General features: G+C 42.7%; 3 protein-coding genes across 6 annotated transcripts in view; 1 reads left to right on the forward strand and 2 right to left on the reverse strand.

Annotated features, from left to right (window-relative positions):
* The window catches only part of aurka (aurora kinase A), a 33,999-nt gene extending 19,815 nt beyond the window's left edge, over window positions 1-14,184 (forward strand). For 3 of the 4 annotated variants that reach the window (XM_061686846.1, XM_061686844.1, XM_061686845.1), the window contains 11 exons: window positions 1,011-1,111; window positions 3,455-3,800; window positions 8,485-8,564; window positions 8,809-8,874; window positions 9,423-9,810; window positions 9,895-9,937; window positions 10,011-10,208; window positions 11,277-11,415; window positions 11,487-11,635; window positions 11,714-11,888; window positions 13,676-14,184. In XM_061686846.1, coding sequence (XP_061542830.1) covers window positions 8,812-8,874; window positions 9,423-9,810; window positions 9,895-9,937; window positions 10,011-10,208; window positions 11,277-11,415; window positions 11,487-11,635; window positions 11,714-11,888; window positions 13,676-13,858 — 1,338 coding nt within the window. In that variant the 5' untranslated portion in view covers window positions 1,011-1,111; window positions 3,455-3,800; window positions 8,485-8,564; window positions 8,809-8,811 and the 3' untranslated portion in view covers window positions 13,859-14,184. The remainder of the gene's footprint in view (window positions 1-1,010; window positions 1,112-3,454; window positions 3,801-8,484; window positions 8,565-8,808; window positions 8,875-9,422; window positions 9,811-9,894; window positions 9,938-10,010; window positions 10,209-11,276; window positions 11,416-11,486; window positions 11,636-11,713; window positions 11,889-13,675) is intronic. The other variant, XM_061686847.1, reaches the window with a different exon arrangement.
* Window positions 212-6,707, reverse strand: wdr82 (WD repeat domain 82). Its single transcript, XM_061686851.1, has 9 exons — window positions 6,334-6,707; window positions 5,309-5,406; window positions 4,368-4,434; window positions 4,193-4,292; window positions 3,668-3,784; window positions 3,448-3,603; window positions 2,982-3,051; window positions 629-771; window positions 212-391 (listed from the first exon to the last, which is right to left on the reverse strand). The coding sequence occupies exons 1-9, from the start codon at window positions 6,492-6,494 to the stop codon at window positions 362-364; spliced, it is 942 nt and encodes a 313-aa protein (XP_061542835.1). The 5' UTR covers window positions 6,495-6,707; the 3' UTR covers window positions 212-361.
* A 743-nt stretch (window positions 14,185-14,927) lies between the features above and the next one.
* On the reverse strand, window positions 14,928-21,754 carry slc32a1 (solute carrier family 32 member 1). The gene is made up of 2 exons (XM_061686843.1): window positions 20,573-21,754; window positions 14,928-17,710 (listed from the first exon to the last, which is right to left on the reverse strand). The coding sequence occupies exons 1-2, from the start codon at window positions 20,987-20,989 to the stop codon at window positions 16,523-16,525; spliced, it is 1,605 nt and encodes a 534-aa protein (XP_061542827.1). The 5' UTR covers window positions 20,990-21,754; the 3' UTR covers window positions 14,928-16,522.
* Between the last annotated feature and the right edge of the window lie 545 nt (window positions 21,755-22,299).

Below are 22,299 nucleotides of genomic sequence, written 5' to 3' on the forward strand. Positions count from 1 at the left end.
ATTGAATTAGAAGCATTACGTTTGAACTTTTGGGGAGTACAGGTGCCACTTCAGACATGCTTTACTGTTTATGGTGCACTTATCAGTTATGAAGCTTAAAAACAATTGAGGCGAGACTATTAACTTAAAACTTTCAACGTACAGAAACTATGTCCTCAGAGTATTAATCATAATTGGAGAGAACACAAAAAAAGGGGACAAAATACCTGAAGGTTTTCAAGGAAAGTTTTAATATAGAATAAAAAATATATAAAAAAAACAAATAGACATACTCTAGTTCTGCACACAACATATTTACAATTTATTGACACACAAAGACAGAGCATGAGGTGCTGCCCTCTGCTGGCCGCCGATTCACACTTTAATCGTCAATGGTGGGGAGCCAGAACGCCTGAAAAGACAAGCGTATACAAATTAAAGACACTTTGGTTTGTGTGTATTTTACAAGCGTTTAAAAACTGCCGTAATTTTCCCCCCAGAGCTCAATGCCACACTTCAACACTTTGGCTCCAGTGTCCCAATAACAAAAGAAAACCTTGTATTGCACAGCTAACTCTATCGTTCCACAAAGTGATCGGATGCGCTTATAAACAGGTGTCAAGCATGTAACAATGTGGCTCTCGCTCACCATGTTGGAGCAGGCGCTGGCGAACGTCATAAATTTAGGGTTGAACTGGAGGCACGTGATGGGCCCCGTGTGTTTGCCGTCCAGCACGGCCACCTTCATGCCGCTCTCGGCGTTCCACACGTGGATTTTGCCGTCCTCGGAGCCTGCGACACACAAAAAAAATTTAATTCAATCCCAGCCAGAAACGAGACCTCAATTCTATTAATTGGCTCATCTCCAATAATGAGTAGACAAAGATGAAAAGATACATCAACAAAATATTACCTTTAAGTGGTAACAATTTAACTTTTTTTAATGAACAGTTTAATAATTCTGCAATAAATTTTATCTTCAGAATTTAAACAATGTTTTCAACCATCAATTCACATTGGTTTCTCTACAGTGGAACGACATTATCAGTTGGTGGCAGTTATGTGCCATTAAACTGGTTTGCCAACTGCCAACAGACACTACAGAAGAACAAGAAAGGATACAATACATGAGGTACAGTTATGTTTTCTGCTCAGAGTTTCTGTATTGTGTGAGAGCAAATCTGACGACTGTGTGTTTTTATACAGTGCAATACTGTTGGGTGCACCGACTGAGTTTGCCTCGGGGCCCCTTAATGACTGGGCTGAGCCAGCGACATCGCCGGTCGGCCTGACACAACCAAACTAGTATTAGCGGCTCGTGTACCGATTAATTAAGAAGGCAACTGGCTCCTGTGAGAACTAATGTGAATTGTAGGACACATTGACCATCAATACGTCACTCGTACGTCGGGGTAATATGCTTTAATTCAGCGCCAAAGCAGGAGCCCGGGCTGAAGCATCTGCGCTTCTCTTCCCCGATCGATTAAGCTGGGAAAGCCCATGAGTCTCACTCTCGGTGCCGAACTGAACCATTTTACAAAGTGGAGGGAAAACTAAAGCCTTGGTAGTGGCGACCACTCTATGATAGAAAATTGACTGAGAGAGAATGAGTACGCACAGGCAGGGCTTCTGACGCGGGCGAACAATGCCAAAATTAGTGTTACAGGTGTAACAAGTTAGCGTTCAGTGATTTCCGTAACAAAATACGGACCATTTGACAGCGCTGAAAATCTCGATAAATTTTAGACAGGATTTTTAAAATAAATCGTTTTAAAATTGTGTTAAACAGTGTTTAAAACTTGACCATACATTTTATATACCTGATTTCAAATTGTATTAAAATAGATTGTCCAAAAATACACATTTTATCTACAGGATTTGAAATTTTTTTAAAGAAATTGTTTAAAACGGTTAAAATGCATTTTAACTACAGAATATAAACTTTTTAATGTTAAAACAAATGTATCTGCAGGAGTTAAGTTTGCTTTGTTTAAAGATTACATGTTAGCTACAGGATTTAAATAAATTATATGAAAAGGCTACAATACTGGATTTTACTTAAAAGGCAAAGGCAACTGAATGCTGTATCTTATCTGTTATGTTGATTTTTCAGGCTCTCCGCATGAAAGGGGCTGGCTACACAGACTAACTTTCCAACAGTGTTGGGAAAATTACTCTGGAAATGTAGTTGGGTTACAATTACAACTTACATTACTATTACATTTTCAACAGAGTAACTATTTCTATTACTTTCTCAAATATAACTAATTACATTTTGATTACTTTTCGTAATTTTAAATGCTTTAACAGGACCCTTGGATGTTTCCTCTCAAAATGTGGATTATAACCATAGATCATTATTTTGGAATTAACCACATATTTGTTCTTTACACAAATAATAAACTGGTAACAAATCATGATAAAATATACATCATAAAAAATGTTGCATTGTATGTGTACAGCACATGGAAAACCACCACACCATGTTGACCTAATGACAAATGTGCACAATTTAGACTATCACTTCCTATGACGACCTAGATAACTGTTCCTTAAAAAAAAGTCCAAAATTATAATGACAAAACTGTTAAAAAGTCAGTGTTCTTTTATATGTTCAAAAGTGTAACTATGAGCCTAACCTTTTCAAAATCTCAGATAAACTAATCGATTGCACCACAGGGTGTCACTTCAAGGTCACATTTGGAAAAATATGTCACGTTTGAGACTACAGCAGAATGGCACATGACCAGAGAGAGCCAATCACAAGCGTCGGCTGAAGGAGGAGGAAGTGATATAGGAAAAAAAAGAAAGAAATAAAAAAAGACCTCTTGCGCCAATTTTTTAAATGTTATTAAAATTGGAATAATGGAAATTCCCAAAAGCAACTGTAATTTAATGACACATTTTCTCCCAGTAATGTCATGGATTACTATTACATAAATTATGTAATTAAATTACCTAATCTAGTTACATGTAATGAGTTACTCCCCAACACTGCTTACCGATGACGACGAACTGAGAGTCAGGTGTGAACGAGGCCTCCAGTGTGACACCTTTGTTGTTGTTGTATCCCTGCAGGTATATAAACAACGGCTTTATAAAGTGACAATTATGATTCTGCTCCATTTTATCTACACTGACCCATTAACTAGACTTAATGTTTTAATTAATTAACTAGACTTAACCCAAAACAAATGCCGATTGCCATGTTGCAATGTTAAAAGGGGGCATTTCAAGCATTTAGGAGAGAATAACTTGTTTAAAAAAAAAAAAAAAAAATTTAAATTTAGAAACCAAAATATCAGAAGCAGCTCTCAGTATGTTACGATTGTACTTCACTGTGAAGTCCAAACAATAAACATGTTGTCCCTCTAACAATGCAGCTCTCTGACAGCTTGTTTTCATGTAGTGTCAGTTATATTGAACTTTTTATGACAAATACAATGCGAGTGGCCGTGTTCATCTCACCCCGAAGGAATGCAGCACGGCACCTTTGAACGCATCTAAGATGCGGAGAGCGCCGCCATTGGTGGACAGGAGGATGAGTTTGCCGTCGTTGCTGAACTTGAGTCCCGTCCACTCGCACGTCCTGTCGTACTGCAGCTTGAAGGTTGCGAAGGGTCCCTGCGGACCGAGGGGGGTGACGAACGTGACGCTGCTCGACATCGCATTGTCATGCCGCGCTCACCTTGTCGAAAGAGCGCAGATCATAAAGCTTCACCATTTCTGAGTTGATGCCAGCTGCGAAAATTAGACCCTCGGGATCGAATGAGCACACCGGCTTCCCCTGGAGGTGCATGAGGCCCTGCATGTGACAACAGGTGGGTGAGACAGTACTTTAATGGGGGCATATTACACACAATTGACTCTTTAAAGGCTTGTAAGCCATTTTCAACTAAAAATAGGTGTTTTGGAGACTAGGAGAAGCGGTTGTCAAAACCCGCCAGCGTACCCTCTGGTGATGTGACAAAATCTGCGACCCCCCCCTCAAAAAAAACCTTTAACGTAACTAGAGGCTATAGATAGTTTTCTAATAATCAAATTAGATTTTTCTTTTGTCGGACAATGACATGGCTATACTTTGGAATAGTACAAGGAGTAACGATTCGATTCAGATATGTTGATATGTTAGTCATTCGTTACTGACAATGCAAATAGCAAATGGGGAATTCGAGAGTCCGAGCCCGAGTTATAACATAACTAACTGGATTACCTGGCAGTTAGGCGAGCGCAGGTCCCACAGTCTTATGGTTTTATCCAGGGATCCAGAAATGAAGGTGTCATCCACAGGAGACATGGAGAGGGAGGTCACTCTGGGTAGAACAGTCAAGTGGAATAATTGAATGCGCCCGGGAAAAACAAAAGACGACAAGACTACTAGTACCCACCTTTTACTGTGCCCAGGGAAGTAGCGGATGTATTTATTGTCGTGAAGGGACAAGTATCTGATTGTATCTTCGGGGACGACACAATGGAAAAACATCGGTCATGATACATCGTACGCGACGCATTTACGCTGTAAATACATTTACAAAATCAAACTCGTGCAGTTGAGACGAGTGCGCTCGGACATGGGCAAGGCAGTCATTTGTACAGTTAGCTCCAGTGTGGGGCACAATCATAGACCCAAAAACTGTACAAAAAACTACCTCAGACCAGAGCAAGCAGTCGTGCGGCGAGCATCCTGGAGGCACAAAAACACAAATGCAATACCATTAACATTTAACTGACATGGTGAAGTATGACTAAATATACCATATTTCCTCAAATGGTGGTGTTTATTTACTCGTATTAGTGTTAAAACCTGAGAGCAAAACTTATATCGAGTTGCTACCATTTGAAAAATTGCGGCCATTTTGAGAATTATCAAACTATGTGCTAAAAACCAATAGAGGTAAATGGAAACAGACAAAATATTACTATGCGCTACATTGTATAATGCAAAGTAATATCTTAAATTTCTCGGTGTTTCCGATTTTCAAAACATTTTCCAGATCTAAATTCAGATATATATTTATTTATATGCATTAATTTTGAATTGGGCACTTGGACCTGCAGTGAAAATTAATTTTGTATCCAAAATAATAGTGTAAAAATGCACAATACCTCTCCATTGAGTGATAAAGGCTGCATCATTTCATTTATTAGAGGCGTCCACTATTTGTGATATATGTGATATATGGTATTTCAACCCTTAGGATGTCAGATGTTTCATACTAGCAACACTTCAAGGCAACAAAAAATAAATATTTTTTTTTTTAAAAATCATGTCACACATTTGGCTTCCAATAATAATAATAATAATAATAATAATAATAAAAAAACATACCATCAATTTTGTTGGAACTGTAGACCACTGTGTTGGCTGCGTGTGTGTACCTGATCAAATCCACTCCATACTTTTTACTGTAAAGGGTCCTCTTGGGTCTGTTATCACATTTTAGAGAGAAAATTATTCGGATGGTAGGAAAATTATGCTTACATCCATCTTCTATAGAGTTTGTTGTCATTCGGGTTACTGGTGAGCTTGAGCCTATCACACCTGGAGTGGTCACCAGCCAGTTGCTGGGCACATATAGACCAACAACCATTCACACCTAAGGTTATCCATCCATCCCTCCATTATCTATCACGTTCAAAGTCACAGATATGATCGAGCCGATCCTACCCAAAAGACATATTTTGGAGAGGGAAATGGGATATTCTCTGGCAGGGCACATATACACAGATAACCATTCAGACCTAAGGACATCCATTTATCGGTTTTTTATAGTGCTTGGCCTCATTCGGATCGCAGAAGTGCAGGAGCCTATACCGGCAGACTTTTGGCGAGAGACGTTGGGTACAGCCTGGACTGGTTTTCTACTACTACTTTAAGTGAAAAGCCAATCACAGGGCACACAGAGACAAAGAAGCATTCACAGCTCTGGGCAATTTAGAGCTGACTCTGGTTAGAGAAGCGGGGTCTACTTTAGACTGGTCGCCAGTCAATCCCAGTCTTCAAAAAAAAAAAAAAAAAAACTGAAACCCCACGCAAGCATGGGGAGAACTTGCTAACGCCACACATGAAGGGATTCGAACCCAGAACTTCAGAACTGCGAGACAGAAGAAGTTAACCACTTCAAAACAGTGCTGCAAGGATAGTTGGAAAATTACATTTTTTTCTTCTTAAAACAAATGATACATTAATCACAACAGTTACAATCAATTTACTTTTTCCTTTCTTTTTTACACATTCCCATCGCCGTCAGTCGCCCACACACAGAAAAATCCCAGGCCGTGCCTCCTAACTAGCGTTAGCGTGTCAGCAAACGAGACAACGAGAGGGTAAATAAGGACCCCCGTCTTACTTACTTCCCTTCTTGGCAGTCGTACAACACGAGCGAATCGTCGTCGCTGCTCGATATGATGGACTCTCCGTTGGAGCTGAAGTCGAAGCAGTTGATCTTGTCCGAGTTCTCCCGGAAAACCTTCGCCACCCTGAAGCTCCGCAGCACATTGTCCGTCAGCTTCATGGCGGCCTCTGTCTATGTGTGTGTCCCGAGGGGGGCTTCCACGACCCTCTTTGCAAACCAAACTTTTTTGCAATACACCTCACTTCTAAAATAGGCTGATAGAGTCGTTACGGTGATAATCGTCGTAATTACTGGGTGATGTTATTGCTTTCCGCACAACCATTACTTGATGCAATGCCCGCGTAATGTCGGTGACGCGCATGCGCATGAGGCTGAGCGACAGCCGGAAAACACGTACGTCTGAGTTATCGCGATGTTCCCTACTTCACAAAAACTTTATTGAAAAATACAACAAAACATTATAAACATGGAAACAATCAATTTTCATAAAATGTTCACATAACTGCCAAGGAAGCAGTAGCCATATAAACAAAAACGGAAAAAATAGACATAAGAATCAGACTAAAGAAAGACTAAAATTATGTAATAGTCAGGATTATTTTGATTAATTTTAATGGTTTCATTTAGAAAATTGTTAAAATTGGGGGAATGTTTCTGAAACTTTTTTGGGATGAAAAAAAACTGTCCATACACAACATGAGATTTGTACAAAGTTCATCAAAAAAAAAACCTGAATTGTTGAAATGTTTGCAGATGTATTAAAAAAGAAAAACTGAAATATCTCACAGCCATAAGTATTGAGACCCTTTGCTCTGTATTTAATAGAAGCACCCTTTTGAGCTAATACAGCCATGAGTCCTTGTGGGAATGATGCAACAAGTTTTTCATACCTGGATTTGGGGATCATCTGCCATTCCTCCTTGCAGATCCTCTTCAGTTCTGTGAGGTTGGATGGTGAATGTTCGTGGGCAGTCATTTTCAGGTCTTTCCAGAGATGCTCAATTGGGTTTAAGTCAGGGCTCTGGCTGGGCCATTCAAGAACAGTCACAGAGTCACAGAGCCACTCCTTCTGTATTTTACCTGTGTGCTTAGGGTCATTGTCTTGTTTGAAGGTGAACCTTTGGGCCAGTCTGAGGTTCTGAGCACTGTGGAGAAGGTTTTGGTCCAGGATATCCCTGCACTTGCAATTCATATTTCAGTTTTTCTTTTTTAATAAATCAGCAAAAATTTCAACAATTACGTTTTTTTTCTGTCAATATTGGGTGCTGTGTGTACATTAATGAGGAAAAAATGAACTTAAATGATGTTAACAAATGACTGCAATATAATACATATATATATATATATATATACATATATATATATACACATATATATATATATATATATGTATATATACACATATATATATATATATATATATATATATATATATATATATATATATATATATATATATATATATATATATATATATATATATATATATATATATATATATATATATATATATATATATATATATATATATAAATTCGGCACGGTGACCCACTGGTTAGAGCGTCTGCCTCACAGTTCTGAGGACAGGGGTTCAATCCCCGGCCCGGCCTGTTTTGCATGCCTGCGTGGGTTTTCTCCGGGCACTCCGGTTTCTTCCCACCTCCCAAAAACATGCGTGGCAGGTTGATTTTGGCTGGCAACCAGTTCAGGGTGTACCCCGCCTCATGCCCGAAGATAGCTGGGATAGGCTCCCGCGACCCTAGTGAGGATAAGCGGTTCAGAAAATGGATGGATGGATATATATATAATTTATACACACTTATCCACCAATCATACACCACTCTCGCACTCAAGTCTCGCGGAGTGTTACCTACGTGGACATGTCAGCCAATGGGAGAGCTGCCAGTACACGCTGTTAGCCAATAGAGGCGAGTTCTGAGCTTAAAGTCTCGGAAGCGAGGGACGTTTGAAATTAAACAAGCGACTCCGAGCTACGTTGATATTTCCACATTCGCTATCGTACATACATATATTTATTTATTTTAAAAGACAAGCGTTAGTTGTGTCGACGTTTCTGGATATATATAAATATTTCTTTAACCACTATTTTTTTCCCTTATGTCCGCTGCCGTGAAAAACCGTAATCTAGCAAGGTTAACGTCGCCTGCCCACCATCGAGCTTTTTCTGGAGTGGTTCCTTGGCGTCGCAGTGTACTATAATACACTTGGGTACGTTTCACTCTAAGTCAATTTGAATATATTAACAGTTCGTTTCATGTTACGCAAATTTTCAAAGATCTATATTTTGTGTTCGCGAAAGCCAGTCTTAACCGCAAACAAACGCCAATGGTGTCGTGTTGTTGTTAGCCCATGCTAACTGCTAGTTTCTAGTCGGCGTTCTTTCAAACGGCGATGTCGATTATCATTATTTACTAATCATTATTATTATTCTATTGTTTATCGCCTTTGTCAGACTATGGAGGTTGCTGCCAGGCTCAAAACACTAAACGACCCGAAGGCTCAGAGGCCTGACGTGAAGGTAAGTGACATGGTTAGTGTATATGTGTCAGTGTATTTTTTTATTTTTGCTTAAGTACAATAGTAAAAAAAAAAAAAATCATATACAATACTTCTCTGCATAAAAAGTAGTTTACCTCATCTCCCAGCTACTGAGAAGAAGGGGGGGAGGGGGGGGAGGGAACTTTTGCATGTTGCAAATCTGAAAAGCGGTTTCATAAACATATGCTTAAAGGAACCTAAACGTAGTGTTGGAGTTTGTATTCATCAAAATTTTGATGTCAATCTTTTGCCTTTTACTGCAAATGAATATCTGCTCTAAATATTGGTTGTCCGCCTCCTTGACTACTAATATTCGGTATCGGCCCTGGAAAAAAACATCAGTCTACCTCTAGTTTGGCATATATATTATTTGAAAAATAGACTTTCACTGCATCATTGAGCCAAAAATGTCATAGAATGGGTAATAGGAAAGCAGGAATTGGCCAGTCCTAGAAGTTCTGTTGCATTAGAATGTGGATCTTATGACTAATCTCTTTGACGATTCATTGTATATTCCTTTAATTCCAGCTAACTGAAGATGGACCGATGCGTCTCCCCATGTCCCACCAGTCGCATACGGCTTCTAAGCATTTAGTCGCACCGTCCCAGCAACCGCAACGTGTTCTGTCAGTGTCCAATGGACCTCAGCGCTTTGTGCAGCCGTTAAAACACATCAAGTCCGCACCTCACCTCCTCAATGCCGCAAAATCCGCTCAACCAGTCGATCAGAATGTCAAACCGGCGACCACGAATGTAAATACGCAATCCAAACCTGCTGTCCAGCGAAGCCAACCCAAGATGAATGAGCCCAAGGTGAACCTGGGGATGGCAAAACCTGCTGCAGGAACCACTAAACCAGCAATGGCCATATCAGCAAAACTTGCAACAGGAACTGTGAAACCTGAGATGCCACAGAGTACGGTCATGTAAAATGTATTGTCATAGTTATGTGGTGTAGTCTACTGTTACCATTTTTTTTTCTCTTCCCTTTTATGAACAGACAAGCCGGCCAAGAAAGATTCTGTAGACTCAACGTCATCAAAGTACTTCTTTCCGCATTAACATGACATTTTTGTTTATTGTTGCTCGTTGACGCTTGTTTTTGCCTCTGTGAAGGAGCAGGAAGCGGTGGAGCCTGGAGAGCTTTGAAATTGGCCGTCCGCTCGGAAAAGGCAAGTTTGGCAACGTCTACCTAGCCAGAGAACGAGAGACCAAATTCATCCTGGCCTTGAAGGTGCTTTTCAAAAAGCAGCTGGAGAAGGCGGGTGTGGAGCACCAGCTGAGGAGAGAGGTGGAGATCCAGTCTCACCTCAGGTAAAAAAAAAAAAATATATATATATATATATATATATATCATCATAATAATTAACACCCTTTTTCTGAGGGCTGTGATCACAGGGTCACTTTAAGTTGGATTTCATTTCTTAAACATAATTTACACTTTGTGTGTAGTGAATAGTCCTCAGTTTACAACAGTGTTGTATTCCTACAGAGGCAATTTGTATCTAAGGAGATACAAATTGCAAAAAATACATCCAGAAAGTATTCACAATGCTTCACTTTTTCTACATTCTGTTCCACCCGAATTTCAAAATAAACTTTTTTCCCTTCAAAATTCTACACACAGCACCCCATAATGACGGCACTAAAAATGTTTGAAATTTTTTTCTTATGTACTATGTTATTCATTTTGGAATTAGGATGCAACATATCAATGTGGAAAGAGTGAAGTGCTGTGAATACTCTCTGGATGCACTGTAATGAAGGAGCTTTCACTCTTCACTTGTTTTCACCGCTGCAATCAAGCTTGCCGTATTTCTCGCTGGCTGATAAGGGACCAAGCAATTAGCCCGGTGCCGTGAATAACGCGGCAGTTCGGCTATATGGATTTAAAATTCCGAGGGGTTTGGGCTAAAAAAAAAATAAATAAAATACAATAATGTTTCAAACTGCGTCACCCGCCCTAAAACTCAATTTAAATAGCGCAAACGGAACACATTTGTGAGAAGAGCAATCGAATAGGCCATAGTATTTTTTTATTTTTTTATTTATTTTTTTCTCCATGAATGTGTTTATAGAGACTTTTAAAGTTTGAAGTGCTCGTTCCATGTTGTTTAGAAGATCAATTCAAGTAACTTTTAGATTAAAGATGGAGTGTCTTCAACAAATGACTTCAGTTGGATCGATTCAAGTATTGAGGATTACCATGACCTGGATGGCTGATAATCTACACAGATGTTAAAATGGGGTGAACTATTTTGAAAAAAAAATATTTTTTATAGTCTCTCTTTATCAGATTACTGTATATTGCAGGTGGTCCTGGAACGTATCACCTGTGATAAATGGGCGTTTACTGTACTGACTACAAATGCTCTTCTCTAGGCACCCCAACATCCTGCGACTTTACGGGTATTTCCACGACGAATCACGAGTGTATCTCATTCTTGAGTACGCGCCCAAGGGCGAGCTCTTCGGTGAGCTGCAGCGCTGTAGATTTTTCGCTGAAGATCGCAGTGCCACCGTAAGTTGTCTTTTTTGGGGGTGGGGGGGGGGGTATCCATGTTGCACTGGCTATAATCACTGCCACGCTAGTACATCATGGAGCTGGCGGACGCCCTGGACTACTGCCACTCGAGGAAAGTGATCCACAGGGACATTAAGCCCGAGAACCTCCTGCTGGGCGCCAACGGGGAACTAAAGATCGCTGACTTCGGTTGGTCCGTTCACACGCCCTCGTCCAGGTGCTCCTTCGTCTGTTTCTTTTTCTTCATGTAAGAGAAGGTGCCATATGACTGACTTACCCCCACTTCCTTGTGCAGGAGGTCTACTTTATGCGGAACACTGGACTATTTGCCCCCCGAAATGATCGAAGGGAAGACCCACGACGAAAAGGTGGACCTGTGGAGTCTCGGCGTGCTTTGCTACGAGTTCCTGCTCGGAAAACCTCCGTTTGAAACCAAATCTCATGAGGACACGTATCGCAGGATATCCAGGGTAAGACATCAAGTCTCCAGCAATATAGGCTATAGGGCAGGGGCCACATTGACTTTTAAAATTCGATCCGGTGGGCCAAGCCAGGACCAGATGTTTACATATAAAAAATAAACAAACAACAAAAAAGGCATTGTAGTGTTAATACTTAATTTACTTTTAATGGGAACACTGTTGTTTTGTTGATCACCTTTTTAGCCAGTGCATTAAAGTCTGGTGTTAGTTTTGTTGTGCCAATTCTCAAAACACATCTGAGGTGTTCATCACTCAGCTGGGATCCATAGAATGTTTTGTTGGCGTTCATCACGCACACACATGTAGAGCCAAACACCACCAGCATCCTCTGTGCCATCTTCTGGATTTTGGGAAATTTGTCTGCGCTTAATGAAGCATAAAACTCATCCAGTTTGAGCTTTTAACTTCTCTTTTAAGACAATATCACATTGGAGCTCAATCACTTCCATCTGCAGCTGCCGTGGTGCTGTTTTAGGGTCGTGAGTGACTTAAACTTGGATGGCAGTTTGTCAGATAAAGGTGTTTTGCTGAACCTGCAAGCTTGATTTTAACCGCTGAGTCGTAGCCATCAGTTCTTGCATTGATTGGCTGTTAGCATAATCAGCATGCTTGGAAGAAAAGTGACGGCTGATGTTATATTCCTCTAAAACTGCAATAGTTTCTCAACAAATTAGACATACAGCCTTTGACCGGAATTCAGTGAAAAGTATTTAGTAGTAATATTCGGCACTCTGTCGACTTTTCTTTTCTTTGGCCCACTCATGGTTGAAGAAGTGTTTAGAGCAGTAACCGAGTAAAAACAGAACAGCCAAAGTCAAGTCAATGTATTACTGTACCTACTGCGCTACCTGGTGGAACCACTGGGCATTACAGGCCAACTTGGTGGAACCACTGGGCGTTACAGCACAACCTGATGGAACCACTCGGTATTACAGGACATGGTCGAATGAATGTAGTCATTATGTTTATAGGATTTGGGTGATTCTGTACCAATCTTGTGCAGGCTGGATGAAATGATCAATGAGCCGGATGTGGCTCGCGGGCCCTAGTTTGCCCACCTCTGCTATAGGGTCGTCTAGGAGGACTTATGTAGTAAACTATTGTTCAGGGGGTCCACAGTTTACAATGGAGTCTATCACTAACCTATGTTAACGACACAAAAAAAAACGTTCTGCCCGGAAACCATGTTTTACACCGACATTTATTGCAGATGGACTTTGCAAAACGTGACAAAGTAGCATCTGTAAGTGGTTTGTGAGACACTGTTTGATGTGTAATGTACATATAACCATAAGTATGAGTGATCTGAATGGTAGTGAGTGTTTTCTGACCAAAAATTGTAATCCCTAGTGCGCTAATCGCGATTGCTAACCGTTTACCATACAGTTGGTACCAATATACACTATATTTTATTTTTGATCATGAGGAGAATCGATTCTAAAAAGATTTGGTGCCACCCCTAATTTAAACACAATGTACTGTATGTGCCATTAAGCTGGTTTGCCAACTGCCAATGGACCCCACAGAGGAAGGACAATACATTAGGTACAGTTGAGGTTTGTCCTGGCATTTTCTGTTTGCAGGTTACGTGCATGGAAAGCAAATGATATTGCTGTTTTTATACAGTACAATGCCGTGTCGTGCAAAATTTTGCACGGAACAAATTAAGCTCTTGAGGTGCCACTGTAATAGTTGAAAATTGAGTTGTTTTATTATAGTTTTGAAATGAGCGTGGTGCTTTTGTTCATCTTTTGCCATCCCCTTTAACGGTGCAGGTGGAGTACTCGTACCCCTCGCAGTCCAGCGTCAGCGTGCTGGCCAAGGATTTGATTTCGCTCCTGCTGAAGCACAACCCCGTGCACAGACTGCCCATACGAGGGGTTCTCGCTCACCCCTGGGTGGTCCAAAACTCCACCAAGAAGCCCACCACCCACGCCGCGGAAGAACCCGGCAACTGATGCAAATCATTTCATGTTGACGTAATTGTGTACAGGCAACTTGAGCCACTCTTATCCTTTCCTCCGGTTTCCCTACCTGTAAATATTTCACTGGTTTATCTTCTAATATGTAAGAAATGTATTGGCTTTTATTGAGATGTCGTTACTTGAAATAAAATGAATAATGTTCGTGCACTTTCCCCACCACCCAGTTTTTTTTGCTGGGAGTGCTGTTTCGTCTTTGGACAGTAGGGGCCGCCAGTGCACCATTATTAGTAATGCGGGTTGGGACGTTTCCCGGCTGTCTTTGTGCCCTGATTGCGTTGGAAGCTCCCAATAAAAATCCTAAAACCTTATACCGCACCCGTTTGATGCGTTTTCTCCCATTCCGCTTAACATTTGAATATGGTTTCTGGTTAAAACAAATGAATACGAGAGAGGAAGTTGGCTTCTATGGCAATGTTCTCCTGTTGACTTTTGCAGAAAAGTGCTGGCACACGTCATCGCTAAGTTAGCATTCGTATGTTTTAATTTTGGGTTTCCAGTAGTTAATTCATAAGGACGTTTATGATCATTTTAACATGCATTATTTGGGTCTCCTGTCATGTATAGGTCTGCTACCGGGTAAGATTTTTTTTAATTGTATTTAATGGATTCTACCCCCCCCCCCCCACCCCCAAATCAGCATATTTATGCACCAAGTAGGCTACTATAGGGTGGAGATGCCGCTGCAATCAGCACCAGGCATGGACATCTAAGAGCAGAAGCTGTCGCATATTATCGGAGCACAGAATGCTAATTTTTTTTTTTTTTTTTTTTGTGCACACATGAGGCCTAGGGCCAGCGGAGAACATGCAACTTGTATTTTTAAAAAAATATTTGTATGGTTTTGAGTGCCACATCCCCTAAAAAAAAAATCAACTCAGTCTTATTTTCTGTCCTTGGAGCCCAAGGCCAAGTGGAAAGCAGGCGTTCACTGAGTTAAATGTTCCTAATGTGAAGTTGTGATTTTTATTTGTTTTCAATGCACTCCTCACCCCCCCCACCCCCACCCACCCTCAAACTACTCAATTAAAATCAAAGCGTGAAAATACGTTCAACATAATTTTATGTCCGAAGAGGCCAAGTGGAGAACAGGAATTCCCCGATTAAGCTTTGCATGATTTTTAGCCCCCAACCCACCTAAAGGACTTTCATACATAAATGCAAGTTTAAATTATGCAACTACTTTTTACATTTCCCGTCTTGGGACTCCAATAAGGCGTTCTGCAAATTTCAAATGGCCTTTACGTCTTTTTCTAGGCGAAGTGGGGAAGAGACAAGCTGAATTATATTTTGTTTTCCATATTTTACGACCGCACCCCAAAAGAGTTCAATTTACATTAAAAAAATGAGTGCCACTACTTTCTACATCATTTTCTGTCCTTTATTACTGAGAAAAAAATACATGTTCTGACCTTTTTAGCGTTACATAAGACCACACGATTTTTTTTACAGTATAATTTCACTTATTTTAATCATCTTTATTTCCACAATATGATAACGACTTTGAGATATACATTCCATCTGTTTTGAAACCACAATAATAAACACACTACACGTACGTTTGTTTGTTTTTTCTCTTTTTTTTTTTTTTTTTTTTTAAATAACATTTCCACAGGACCCCATTTGATTGCACAAAATGAAAAATGTCCATATGCACGTTTTCCTCACTCTCTTTTCCTTTAAATTAAGATTATTATTATATATTTTTTTACCATACACCGAATTGATCATTTAATGTTGATAACAGGCCACGTGTTTGGAATGTGATGACAAAGAGCATTTTGTATGCGCGGAGGGAGGCTTTGGATTTGGGAACTGCCAATCAAAGACATGAAGAAAAGGTGCGAATTTATCCAATCTACTTAAAAACAAAATGACTATTTAAATATCCCCTTCCAGGTTGTATTTCTTGTGTATGTGCGCGCTAACTATTATACATTCAATGCATAGTTTGAATAGCTGCTTCTAAGGTCCAATCTCCTACTGTATTTTTATTGACTAGGCATCAATTCTGGGGAAAAATTATCCCCCCCGGCACCCCCTCTCCCAAAAAAAACACCTGACCATTTTTGGTATTTTGACTATTCCCCCCCCCCCCCCCTTTTCCGCAAATAAGTGCTCCAAATGTCAATTTTCGCATTTGTGAAATTGAGAGTTATTTTGTCAGTAAACGCAAAAATATTCGTTTTACACGAAAATAAATAGCAACTTGAAAGAAACTGATCATTTCCGTTGTGTCTTTTTTTTTTTAAAGATTTATGTTTCTAGTGCTGGTTGTTGCCATTGTGTTTGGGCTTTTTTTTGGGGGGGGGGGTGGCGGTGGATGATTTATCTTATTGCATCTTGCCTTAAAGAAATTCTCATTTAATATTGCTAGTCAGTCAAGCAGATTAAGGGGAAGAAGGCAAACTATTGTTTGTGTTTCATGGATGTACAAAGCCAATGAATTGGGTATCCCCACATCAGACTAATGCATATTGTTTTGTTTTTTGTGTGTGTTTTTTTCCGTATTAACGCAAGGCCTCGTGACAGGAGGGCGTAGAGCGGTGCGGTGCGCAAGACCGGATGGTTGCGAGCGTGCGCTTTGACGCATGAACAGAAGCGAGAAAAGGAGGGCGCGCGTTTCGGGCTCGGAGTCTACTACTCCTCGATGTTGTACTTGAAGGCCTCCACGAGCCCCTCCATGGAGTGGATGAAGCCGGAGATGCTGCATATCCCGCCGATGACGAAGATGGCCACGTCGAAGAAGACCTGGTGCCACTGCAGCTTCCTCCACAGCAGCTTGAGGTGGAAGAGGCTGGGCAGCAGGAAGCAGAGGCCCGCGCCCGTCAGGCTGCCCGTCAGGCCCATGAGCAGCGCGAAGTGCGGCACGTAGATGGCCATGAGCAGCGTGAACACCACCAGGCCGCAGCGCAGGCTCAGGCCCCACGACTTGAGGCGCCCGTCGTCCCCGTAGCAGTCCGGGAAGAAGGCGCGGCCGCCCTCCCGGAACAAGCTCTTCTCCAGCACCTCCACGGCGGCGAAGAAGGGCAGCGGGTAGGAGAGCAGCGCCTTGGCCACCAGGAACAGGTTGACCACGGCGCGGATGCCCGGCGGCAGGTTGTCCGTGATCACCTCCTTGGTGGCGTCGGCCCACGTCAGGTAGGCCACCAGGGCGAAGAGGCCCTTGAGGATGCAGGCGGCGATGTGCGTCCAGTTCATCATGCAGTGGAACTCGTCGGGCTTCTGCATGTTGCCCTCCAGCGACGGCAGGAAGATCTGCGACGTGTAGCTGAAGACGATGATGCCGATGGAGATGGGGAACTTCTTGACGTCGATGTAGAACTTGACCTTGTCCCACGCCCACACCCGCGCCCGCGACAGGCAGTAGGCGATCACCAGCACGTTGATGACGAAGTGGGCCAGCGTGCACAGCAGGCTGAACTTGGACACGGCCTTCAGGTTCTTGAGGAAGGCGCAAGGCAGCAGCGCCGCCGTGGCGATGATGGCCCACGACTTCTGCGACACGGGCATGCTGGGGAAGCTGTTGTACATCAGGTTGCCGCTCACCACCACGTACAGGATGCACGTCATCACCAGCTCGATGATCTGCGCCACGTTGACCACGTGGCCGCCCAGCGCCGGGAAGCGCGGCGCGCAGCACGCGTTGGCGATGTCCACGTACGAGTCGCGCACGCGCACCGGCCGCCCGTCCTCGTCCTCCTCGTACAGGCACGCGATCAGGATCTTGCCCGTGTAGCAGCACACCACCGCGGCGAAGATGATCAGGAAGAGGCCCAGGTAGCCCCCGTGCAGGATGGCGTAGGGCAGACCCAGGACGAACATCCCCTGCGGAGCCGAGCACATCACGCGGAGTCATCGGCCGACAAAATCAAGGCTATACGTGGAAACCCAAACACGGACGGGAGATTCCACAACTCTTGTGTCCGAATGTGACATTGGCTTGGATCCGTCTTTCATCCGGATCCAATCCAGTTTGGCACCAATTTAGAGCTCAAAAATCTTTCTTACATATTGCTTGATTTGATTTAAAAAATAATAATAACCTGCACGGTCTAAAGCTGTCATCTCAAGCTCAATTGTATTCAGATCCGGTCTAGATTGCACAGAATTTTGAATTTACACCGGATATACAAAGTCTACACACCCCTGTTCAAATGCTAGCTTTGTGATATACCGTGTAAGACCAAAATAAATACTGCACATTCCCCAAAAAAACATTTCACCATTAATGTGACGTAACTTGTGAAAATTGAAATTGTCTTTTTTTCAAGACAAGTAAAAATAACTGAGATAATTTGGCTGCACAAGTGCGCACACCCTCTTATCGCTGATGTGGCAGCGTTCAGAATCAACCAATCACATTCACTCATGTTCAACAGTCAGGAGAAAGATACTAAAGAATTTCGACTAAAGGTCTCTTATCTTGTCTATCTATTTCTTAGTCTCATTTTTTAAATATAAAACAAAAAAACTTGCATTTTATCAGGGGTGTGTAGACTTTGTATATCCTCTGTAACTTGGAAAATCTCATTTAATGTGTCAAGGACATTTATACTGCTGTCAAATCTGAGAACCTTTCAACAAGACCCATGTGTGTATGCGGGGTCCACAAACCAGGTTTGATCTAATCCAGATTGAGTATTTCACAACAATTAAGATATATATGAACTATAACACGAGATGTAGAATCTGCATCTGTTCCATCTCATTGCTTGATTTCAGCAAAAATATGAATGTTTTAAAAATCCGGATCTGATCCAGATGGGGTCTTGATTGGGAATATGTTGCTTACATTGCTCCTCTCTGTCGTGCTTGATTTGATTTGAGCAAAAATTGTTGTGTATGCAGGATCGCAAGCTGTTATGCTTTTTCTGGATCCGATCCAGACTGACACCATTTTAAATACAACTTGCCCATTAAGCATGATACCGCACACCTGTATCAAATCTGAGCTATGCAAAGGTCCTCAAGACAAATTTGATCTGGACCCAATTTTGATTCAAATTTTGCATGTCCTGTTGGTAATCTCTTGTCTCTCTTATTTATTCATATTCATACATTCACAATTTAGAGTCTTCAATTAATTTAACATGATGACAACATGATTTTGTAATGTGAGAGGACAACTAGTCCACTATCTCTTGCAATGTAAAAACGAATTATATCCAGTTTCAGATCAACATTCAACATTTGGCACCAATTTAGATGTAATTTATATTATCTATCTTCAAAGATTTAGATCTGTTAAACCTGACCCTATTTTAGCAAAATTCACATTTTTTTCACTGTCATAAACTGTTAGATCTGATCCAGATCAGAAAGAAAACTTTGAAAAATTCTGTTTAAATGCTTGTATTTTACAGCCAATTTGAAAGCAATGATCTCTACATATGCAAACCGTCATGTCAAGCCAAGTTTGAACCAGTTCTGATCCAGCTTTACCACTTTGCAGCCATTTGAACTGAACTCAAAGGCACCTTCACTGTAGAGCTTTGTGGATCTGATTTGAACAAAAATCTATAATTCCATCCAACAGGTTCCCTCTCACTAAGCACTGTATATCTGATTTGAATATAATATAATATGAACACAACTCCCAAGTTGTCACTACAAACCATGTTTGATCTCGATTGGATCCAGATTGAACATTTGGCATCTGTAAACATGCAATTGATCATGGCCAGACATTTTTGTCAAATGCCATTCAATTCGAACAAAACTGACGGGTCGCTCATAAAATGTGACTTCGAGCTGGTTTGATCCAGATCTGAACCAGTTTGAGCATTTGAAAGCCATTTAGTTTTTAACACGGAAAGCCACTCTTACTGTGTCCTATTACTTAGCGCTCACCTGACAAATTCCGCTGAACCCAATTTCATCCAGATCTGATCCTCATCAGATCCCTTTGGAAGCTTTATTAGTTTGCGCTCCAGTTTGCGCTGATTGAAAATGGACGCAGCGTTAGATGCTCCCATGTCACGACAAAACCAGATTCATCCAGATCAGATTTGACATGTGTCCCAAATTTGTCAGGTACGTAACAACATCAGACATTTGTAGCCAATCCGAACAGAAGGCTTGAGACGCAGTACTATCAAACCTAGTTTGATCCAGATTAGGTCAGATCAGATTGCCATATCATATTCCACTTTGTACCCTCCTGAACTGTTTCATCCAGCATTTGTGGTGCAGTTGAGTGTTCTTCTAATACCAAGTGACGTTCTTCGTGCTTAGGGTGGGTTTTCCACTTGGCTTTGAGCGCGTCCGTCTTCCCTCCCGCCACTGACGTCACAACGAGCCGTAGGAGACACTCGGTGACGTCACAAGCCTCAATTTCTTTTTTTTGTCGCAGAGCCTGCGAGCGAGGCGCCCTCCCGAGGGGGCGACTTGCTTAGTGCACGCCCACTTTTTTTTTTTCCTTCTCTGCATGCGCTTGGGTGCGCCACCGACGCGCGCGTAATTGCGCACGGAATGCATTCGAACAATATGAAATGCATTGTTTTCCGCATGAAAAATGACTGTTATATATAATTATTTGGGGCGTTGAGACAAACGAAAATGCGTGTTCGTGGGAAATCCCCAAGACATGACGTGCAATTTGCCTCGTCGTCGTTTTGAGCCGATGAGCAGCAGCATGCAGCAATCGGAGCGATTGGATGTCAACTTTGACGAGGTGCGCGCTCGTACCTGGATGGCGTTGGTAACGTTCCATCCCGCCTCCCAAGCCGTGATCTTGGGTCTGGCCTCCGACAGGTCGCTGTTGGAAGCCCCGTCCTTGGAGGAGGAGCGCGACGGGCCGGCGCCGTCCCGCTGGTAGTGGCTGTCCCCATCCAGGCCGCCGTCGTCGCCGCGGCCGCCGTCCCCCCCTCCTCCTCCCTCCGCCTTGTCGTCGGCGGCCCGCTGCAGGATGTCCATCTGCATGCCCTGCCGGTGGTCGTAGTCCAGGTCGTCGCAGGCGGCGAAGCCCAGCGCCTCCTCGTCGGTGGCGGCCTGGAAGCCCATCCTGGCGAACATGCCGCTGACTTTGGCCTGGGATTTGTTGGTGACGGTCGTGGCCGCGTTGGACAGTTTATTGGACAGTTTGCTCCGGATTAACGTCGCCATGTTTACGTTAACTTCTCCTTCTCTCCTGATCGAATATAGAAGAAGTAGGGGGGAAAAAGAGAGTCTACTTTGGGTGGGGGCGTCCGCTTGGTTGCATCCACGAAACACGAGAGCGAGGAGGGGAAACGCACCAGTTCCGATCAAGACACCGACGGTTGTTGCTGTTTTTTCGTTGCTATCTCCACTTCTTCCTCAGTGTGCTTCTCCTCAGGTTCATTTCACCTTCAGACGTCGCAGCTCCGCTTCTGCATCCTGCCCCTCCTCTCCCCTCCTCTCCTCTCCTCTCCTCTGCTCTGCTCTGCTCTGCTCTGCTCTGCTCTCCTCTCCTCTCCTCTCCTTTCCTTTCCTCTCCTCTCCTCTCCTCTCCTTTCCTCTCCTTTCCTTTCCTTTCCTTTCCTTTCCTTTCCTTTCCTTTCCTCTCCTTCTCCTTCTCCTTCTCCTTCTCCTTCTCCTTCTCCTTCTCCTTCTCCTTCTCCTTCTCCTTCTCCTTCTCCTTCTCCTTCTCCTTCTCCTCTCCTTGATGCTCGACGCCTCCTCGCTTGTTTTTGTTGTTGTTGGCTCCAGACGCCGTGCGTAAAAGCTTTACGCACAGCAACCCCCAAAAAAGTGTCTTTGTAAGTAAGGCCTTTATGATATCCTTTTTTTTCCGGCGCGTCGGGTGGGTGGAAGGTGCGTTCAGGTGCCTTCACTGATGCCAATGCGGTACCGTGGCGCTCAGGGGGGCTGGGGGGTGGTCTTGAGACCCCCCCTCGCACCGCCATCCATCCATCCCCTCCCTCCCTCTTTTTTTTTAGTAGATAGAGCCCCGCACCAGGAGAACACGAGAGAGATTTGCTGCATTTCTAGGGGAGGTGCTTGCGGTACCCCTCACCACCCTGCACCACAGCCTCACCCCACTCCCCCCCTCACCCCCTTCCACCCCTCCGGTTCCACGGACGATAATCCTTCAACCCGACGTCCAATGACATTCCGGCGGCCTCCAATCTCGCCCGACTTTACGCATATAAAAGGAGGATGAGATTTGTGCCAAAAGCCAACTTCTTTGGATCACAACTCAATGTAGGATTTCTCCCCGCCCCCTTTAAAAACCAGGAAATAAATTAATTTGAGTCTTTTTTTTTTTTTTTTTTTTAATAAGCGAAGGACGTGGAGCAGCGTGATAGTAAGCCAGGTTCTCTTTGGAACGTAGCGGGGAAAAAAGACTTTTTGGAGGGTAAGATGTAGAATTTGTCGTCCCTTAAAGTGGACTTTCCCCCTCCAATTCGGCTTTTTGTCCCTCCTCCAATCTGGTCTATTTTCATTTGTTTTCT

Source organism: Phycodurus eques, chromosome 10 (assembly GCF_024500275.1).
Source record: "Phycodurus eques isolate BA_2022a chromosome 10, UOR_Pequ_1.1, whole genome shotgun sequence".
Taxonomy (NCBI): domain Eukaryota; kingdom Metazoa; phylum Chordata; class Actinopteri; order Syngnathiformes; family Syngnathidae; genus Phycodurus; species Phycodurus eques.